The sequence below is a fragment of the Crotalus tigris genome, unplaced genomic scaffold (assembly GCF_016545835.1).
Source record: "Crotalus tigris isolate CLP2741 ecotype Arizona unplaced genomic scaffold, ASM1654583v1 scf7180000020588.15403103151:6194809, whole genome shotgun sequence".
NCBI lineage: Eukaryota > Metazoa > Chordata > Lepidosauria > Squamata > Viperidae > Crotalus > Crotalus tigris.
This window is the reverse complement of record NW_024098092.1, coordinates 1,859,292-1,866,302: the sequence shown is the minus strand read 5'-3', so window position 1 is coordinate 1,866,302 and position 7,011 is coordinate 1,859,292. Positions and strand designations below refer to the sequence as shown.

The 7,011-nt window shown below is 47.6% G+C and overlaps 1 protein-coding gene across 5 annotated transcripts in view; it reads right to left on the bottom strand.

Annotated features, from left to right (window-relative positions):
* Positions 1–284: 284 nt before the first annotated feature.
* CLSTN1 (calsyntenin 1) overlaps positions 285–7,011 on the bottom strand; it is a 34,776-nt gene continuing 28,049 nt past the window's right edge. For 4 of the 5 annotated variants that reach the window (XM_039367295.1, XM_039367296.1, XM_039367297.1 and 1 more), the window contains 5 exons: positions 6,458–6,628; positions 5,554–5,699; positions 4,844–4,985; positions 3,877–4,061; positions 1,588–3,461 (listed from right to left, as the gene is read on the bottom strand). In XM_039367295.1, coding sequence (XP_039223229.1) covers positions 3,267–3,461; positions 3,877–4,061; positions 4,844–4,985; positions 5,554–5,699; positions 6,458–6,628 — 839 coding nt within the window. In that variant the 3' untranslated portion in view covers positions 1,588–3,266. Of the gene's footprint in view, positions 1,451–1,587; positions 3,462–3,876; positions 4,062–4,843; positions 4,986–5,553; positions 5,700–6,457; positions 6,629–7,011 lie in introns of those variants that run through there. The other variant, XR_005559672.1, reaches the window with a different exon arrangement.

The window sequence follows — 7,011 nt, the reverse complement described above, 5'->3', positions numbered from 1 at the left end:
TTTAAATTCTACGTTAACTAGCTAAACATAGGCTTTTGTCTTTTGGGACAAAGGATTTTTGGAAGGAAGGGAGGAAGGAAGGAAGGAAGGAAGGAAGGAAGGAAGGAGGAAGGAGAGGGAGGGAAGGAAGGAAGAGTAGATAGGCAGACAGACAGACAACAGATAGATATAGACAGAGAACAAATATACAGAGAGAATAGATAGCTAGATGATAGATAGATAAATAGATAGCACTAAGGAAACTTCTGGGTCGACCCTCCCCAAACATGACAGCAAATCTCATCTTTTTTAGAACCAGAAATTTATTGTAGCTCAGACTTTTCCAAACGTGACCTATTTACCAATATACACATCTGAAATGTTAAGACCCATGATGGCTACAAAACGCATCGGAGGGGGAAAAAAACATTACAGCCTTTCCGTATTAGCATGGAGGGGGGGCAGAGTGGATATGATTAGGTTTACAGTCTCTAAAATACAGTTGCTAAACAGAGACAAGGATCATGGAGAAAAAGGCTTAAGGTTTTCTACAAGGTGACAATAAAACACAGGACAATTCAGACACAAAGTTAAGAGTGTTCCCAGTGAAACGTTCGCGGGTGGAAATCTTTCAAACCAGCTTCCCCTTGCCTGTTTAATCCATCCATCCATCAGGGGTTGTGGGGGGGTTCTTTTCTTTTCTTTTTGCTTTTGTGAAAGGGTGTGTGTAGTGGTAACTGCAACTGGCGTTTGGCTTTCTGAACTGTCCCGTCGCCAAAGGCACTGTGGAGATCACACCGACCCAAAGGAAACCTTACTGGCTCGGCAGTTAAAAGATTCTCAAAGGATGCCTGGGGGGGGGGGAGGGGTGTAAATTGATCCAGGCATCCCGTTTTTCAAGGTTGGGATGGCCAGGACCAAATGGAAAAGTCTACCTGTTCAAATAAATTCTGCCACAACAGGTGTCCCTGGCTTTCTTTTTGTTTCTTCACTCCCCTTCACTCCACAAATTAAAGGGGAAAAAAAAAAACTTTCTGCAGTTTGGCAGCTGGAATCCCTCTCCTTCTCCCCCCCTTTTAATTTATTTATTTTTTTGTGCTTTTCCGGGCAGATCTATCCCATTACCTGGAGACAAGCCGGGGATGGGCAGGTGCTCCGTGCAAGATTAGAAACAAATTTTGCTTTGGCCATAGGGCAGAGCAGAGCCAGAAAAGCACATTATTATTTTAAAAAAAACTTAAAAACAGGGAGAAGATCTTTTCCTCACCCCCCCCTCTCCCCACCAGCCCTATCCCCCCCCTCAGGATAAGGTAACCTTTCCCGCCACTACCGGTGTGTAAACTGCTTTGGCGGGGAAAACCGTTTTGCTTCTGGCCCAGATCATCCAGGCAAGGTTTTGTGAAAACAGCTGGGGTGTTTTCGATCTCTTGGATCACTCTTCAAACGTTATCTGGAATGTTGATGCGATAAGCTTTAAAGAAAAGGAAGGTCGGAGTGAACAAAAGACCCCCCTCCCCCTTTCTCCCCCTCCCCCCCAATAAAAATAAAAATAAGCTAACATTTCAAGTTAGTGTTGTAGCTACAGGAATGAACAGGAGTGTGTGTGTGTTTTTTGTTTTTTTTTTTTTAAAATGAGGAATGACGCAAAAACAGAAACCTCCTCAGCAGCTGAGGTAAAATTTGGACCGCAGAACTTTCTAGATCTGGCCTGCATTTGGCTCAACTCCTGAGAAGTAGTGTAGTGTAAACCCGGAGAGGAACCAGGTTTTAAAGGGCGGGCTGGGCTCCCGGGTGCAATCTGCTTTCAAAAAATAAAAATAATAATAATAATAATAAAAAATAACAGGAGCTAAAGCCACGTAAGCCTCCGAGGATACGCACGGAGTTGGGTCCGAAGGTGGCCAGAGAAGGTGCCTTTAAGTGTTAAAAGCCACCTTTCTTTCTATTTTTCTTTTTCCCTTCGGAAAGAAAAAAAAATATTTATTTTTTAAAAAAGGGACGAAGAACCCATCCACAGACCTCGTATGAAATTTGCAGTCGAGTCCCATCGCCTCCGGTCGTCCTTTCATTTCTCTGCACTACTTTTTAAAACCTGTCCTTAGGAATTCTGGAAAAAAAACAAACCTTAAATCGCTGCTTATGTCATGCTTCGTGATTGATTCTTCATCGTCGCAGTGTTTTTTTTTTTTTTTAAACCTCAGCACGGTCGTCTCCCTCCCCACCTTCCCTCCCTAGCCCAGCCATGTTTTTCACTACCACAAGTGACATAATTACATAGTTCCCGACGTATTTACAAAATATTAAAAAGTCTTGTTAAGTTTCCTACATATCGGACCCCGTTCTGCCATTTTACACATGCAACTAGCGGTTGGGAAGGAGAAGGGAGAAAAAGAGAGAGACTTGGAAAACCGTTGCGGGGGGGGGGGAGGACCCGAGACAACCGAAAATCAGCTAAAAATCAAACCAAGGGTGGGGGTTTTTTTGTGTGTGTGTTTTTGTTTTTTAAGAAAAGGACTAAATTAAAACAAACAAAAAGGTTAGCTCTCAAGTCAACGAACGAGCGGGGAGGGAGTGTTTTCTGGCTTTTGCCCCCTCACGTCCCAGAAAAAGAGGTGCAAAGGGAGGGGGGAGAAGGAGGAGGAGGAAGTGGGCTGAAAAATTAAAATATATATATAATTAAAGTTAAAAAAAAAAAGTCTAAAAAGGAGAAAAAGCGGAAGGGGAAACATTAGCGCTGGGCATGTTTTGAGAATGGTTGAAGACTCGGCTTCCCGTGGATCATTAAAGCAGCCTCCTCAGCAAGCTGGGAGAAAAAAAAAAAAGTGGCTGCTTTAAGAGCCACCCGTATTTGGAAATGGGGAAGGGGAATTTCTTTTTTTTTCAAAGGGAGGGGGGGCAGTAGGGATGACTTGAGGCCCTGGAGGAGATGACCGGGAGCAGAAGAAAGCACCGGGCAAGGCCTTGCAAGTTTAAAAATAAAATAAAATAGGAAAACCAGCACAATCCAGTCACTGGAGGTGTGTGTGTGGGGGGGCAACCGAAAGAGGAGAGGTGCTAGCTACATTTCTATAGGCAGGGAATTGGGAACGGATATGCCCGGCACACGAAGGGGAGGGGGTTGGGAGGGGAGGGAGACTGGCCAACGTTTTGGGGGGCCGGGCGGCTGTCAGGCCCCCCTGGGAACCCCCGAAAGGAAGGGAAGGGGTCTGTCCTGGCGTTCTCTGGAGCAAGAGAACGAAACGAAAAGAAAACCGAGGCGGCGAGCAGGGAGCGTGTGGGAGGGGGACTCAGTAGGGCAGGGTCGAGTCATCCCATTCCAATTGCTGCTGCCGGTTGGCGTGCTGGGGGTCCTCCTGCTCGCCCCCCTCCTCCTCCTCCTCGCTGCTCTCCGATTCGGCGCTGGTGATGTCGTCTTCCTCGGCCCCGTCTTCGCTTTCCTCTTCCTCCTCCTCCTCTTCGCTGCTGTGCTGGTCCTCGTAGGTCTGGGAAACGGAGAAACAGTTAAGTCCCTCAAAGGGGTCTCCGGTTCGAGAAGGGGGGCACCATAAGAGAGAGAACCCCAGGGGGACAGTTGCCTTCTCTCTAGTCCCACCTTGAGGTTCAAGTCTCATCTGATAGCAATTCTCAAGAGCTAGGGGGAGAACAGAAAAGACCGCAGGAGAAAAAGAGCGGAAAGGAGGAAAGAGCACTACCAAGAGATATTTCAGGACACGGGTGCGAAAAGGGGGTGTGGGTGTCGTGGAAACTGCCAAATGCTGCTTTTCAACACAAAGGCCCCTGAGTGCATCTCAAAAAGGTGGGACTGAAATCCCGGCCCCACCCACGACCGCCCTGATAAATGCAACTCAAAGTTATAATGAGAGTTATCAAGACGAAGTCTCAACCCAGAGGTCTTACCTCCATGGGGTTCACCGTGATGGTCAAGGCAGAGTCGTCCCAGTCCATCTCGTTCTCCTTCCCGGAGTCCTGGTCCCGCATTGTCCGCTGGTGGGCCGCTCGGATCCGGAAGACCCCCAGGATGATCATGAAAACCAGGAAGCTGATGCACACCACGATCACCACTGTGGCGGTGCTGGGAACCACTGGGGACGAGAGTGTTCAGAAGAGGTTAGTCAGGTTTAACTGGAGGACCGGAAGCACAGCAATGCATTTTTTTTTTTTAACCTGTTCTGGGGAAGGTGTAGTTTGGGGAGATTTTACAGGGATGTAAGCAGAGCAGCAGAACGGGCTAATTCACCTACCGGGGATCTAGTTCCCAGCTGGCGTATTTACCCAGCAGTGCTGCAGAAGTCCAAACCCTTCACAAAAATGACCCTCTTGTCTCAAGTAAGTTTCTAATTGATACCCCTTTCTCAAGAGCTGGAAGATCCCACGATAGGCAGGGACCAAAAAGTGTAATTTGCAGCCGGTCCACTGTCTGCCTATTTAGGTTTGCTGTCATTTTCGTGACACGGTGGCAACAAACAGGAGGCTGACCTCACGAGTTTTGACGATGGGATGGTCCTGAATATCATCCTTTTTTTTTCTGCTTGATTTTTTTTTTTTTTTTACAACAGGCATGTTTCAAAAAGCCAGAGAAGGTTCCTGATCCCAGCTAAATTTAAGCGCTGACCAGATGCAATTGGCTTAATGCGCCGTTTCCCCAAACCTGGCAACTTTTAAGATGGGTGGACTTCAACTCCCAGAATTCCCGAGCCAGCACAGCTGGTTGGGGAGGTTTAGGAGTTGGAAGTCCACCCATCTTAAAAGGTGCCTGGGTTGAGAAACCCTGGTTTAATCGAATCTCAGCAACTGCCTCTCCGAAAACGGGAGAGCTGTTGGAAATGGCAACGGGGAGAATTCAAGGAAAGCATGGTGTCCTTACCGGAAAACCCCGGGTGAGGGTTTACGAGATTATGGCCAGAGAGGTCAACAAAAGAGTGATGGACAGGCTGCACAAATTGGGGCTGCTGGGCAGCAATGTGGCTGGCGTGTTCCAGGACGTTAGCTGTGTGGATGACGTTCACCTGGAACGCAAAAGGTTGGAGAAAAGGGAACACAAGAGTTTTAGGAGATTAGCAGAACAGACCTGATCTATCTCTGTCTCTCTCTCTCTGTGCGTGCACGTGCGCGCCTTGCTGACTGGTCTATCTTTCCCGACCTGATGTTCCTCTTCCACAAATTCCCCCATGGCTAAGCCTTCTGGGAGTTGAAGTCCACCATCTGGAAGATGTCGAGTTAGAGAAATAGAGTTCTATGCCTGTGATCCTTAAACCGATTGTATGGGGTTATTAGTCATATCAGAAAAAGAAACCAGAATTCCAGGGGTGCTACTTTTTTGTTGCTGTTGTTGTTGTGGGGTTAAAAGAAGAGAAACTTTGCCCCCTCTTATACCCAGCACACTCGGGGGAGGTTATTTTGAACAGGATGAACCAGTGGCTTCTCCTCCTGCATTCAACTCCATTGAACACAGCGTCTACTTCTGTTCCAACAACAGAAGGCCGCAATCCATTACGCTCCCCCGTGAGGAAAGGCCCAGTTGCACAACCCCCAACAATCCTGAAGTCGAACCGAAAAGGAGGCTCCTTCACTTACTTCCACCTTAAATTCATTGCTAACGTAGCGTCCGTTGAGCTCCGAGCACACCAGCTTGAATTTCCGGTCAAAGAGTGAGACGGTGTGCCAGTTGCGGTACCGGATCAAGTGCAAAACCTCCTCGTAGCTAGCCATGGTGTCCACCCCTGTGGAGTACAGATACGGGTCAGCTAAAATCGATGCTGGCTGGGAGGCGTTGTTTGGCAAATCCCACCCCCACCCCATTATCGCAGCTTGCAAGCCACGTGTCAACGGATGTTTTGCATTGACAACAGATAGAAATGTAGCTGTCTTTTTCCCTTTCGCTTTTAGAGTTAGATGAAGTTGGGAGGGGAGGGGATGTGAAGGAGAGTCTAGCTAGATATAACAACACTAAACCTAGCGTGAGAATCAAGGTTATTGAGGCCAGAGCTGATAAAAGAATTGGTGGGCTGGAGAACTGGAGAGGAAGCCCGGGCTTCAAGCTAATTGGGGAATGTGATTTATGACTGTTAATTGGAGGAAGGAATTGTGCTTTGATACTAAGGGCCCAGGGGAGGGGAATTTGGTTTTTGGCTTGATTATGTAAGTGCTGATATTATGCTACTTGAATAAAAGATTCTTTAAGGTAAACAATGCCTCAAAGTTCTTTTGAAGGGTTTCATCTGTCGGAATCATGACACCATGATGTAGGACCTACAGCAGGGGTCTTCAAACTCGGCCCTTTGATGACTTGTGGACTTCAACTCCCAGAATTCCTCAGCCAGCATACACGCTGACTGAGAAAATCTGGGAGTTGAAGTCCACAAGTCATCAAAGGGCCAAGTTTGAAGACTCCTGACCTACAGGATCCTGGAAACCTAGCTGTGGCTTAGTGCAACGTGTCAACCTTCTCCAAGGGGGGGAGGGACGGGGAGGGCCATACCGGTAAGAATGAGGTCAAGGCCGGAGCTGCTCATCTCCATTCCTTTCTGCTGCAGCCTCACCAGGTCGACCTCCAGGCTTTCTTGGTCCCGGTTCAGCTCCTCCTCTAGCACCGAGACTTCGCAGGTGTCCAAATTATGCATGATTTCTTCGGACACCAAGGATTCTTGGACTGGAAGGGAGAAGGAAGGGGAAAAACCGATCAGGAGGAAGGAAACGAGAAAAAGTCCCATTCATCAAGCTAGTTTCCCAGACTGGGATCTTTCCGTGGAATCTGCGCTGCCTACGATGGACACTGGATGCTTCTCTGTTCATCTCTGGCTTGTCCCAACTGCCAAATACGCCATTTCTTTTTAAAAAGAAATATTTATTTGTATCCCGCCTTTATTACTTGTACAAAGTAGGTAGCAAACATATCCGACACATGTTTCTCCTCCTATTTTCTTCACAACAACCCTGTGAGGTGGGTTGGGCTGAAATAGAGGGGCTAGCCCAAAGTCACCCAGCTTGCTTTCATGGCTAAGGCAGGACTTGAACTCACAACCTCCTGCTTTC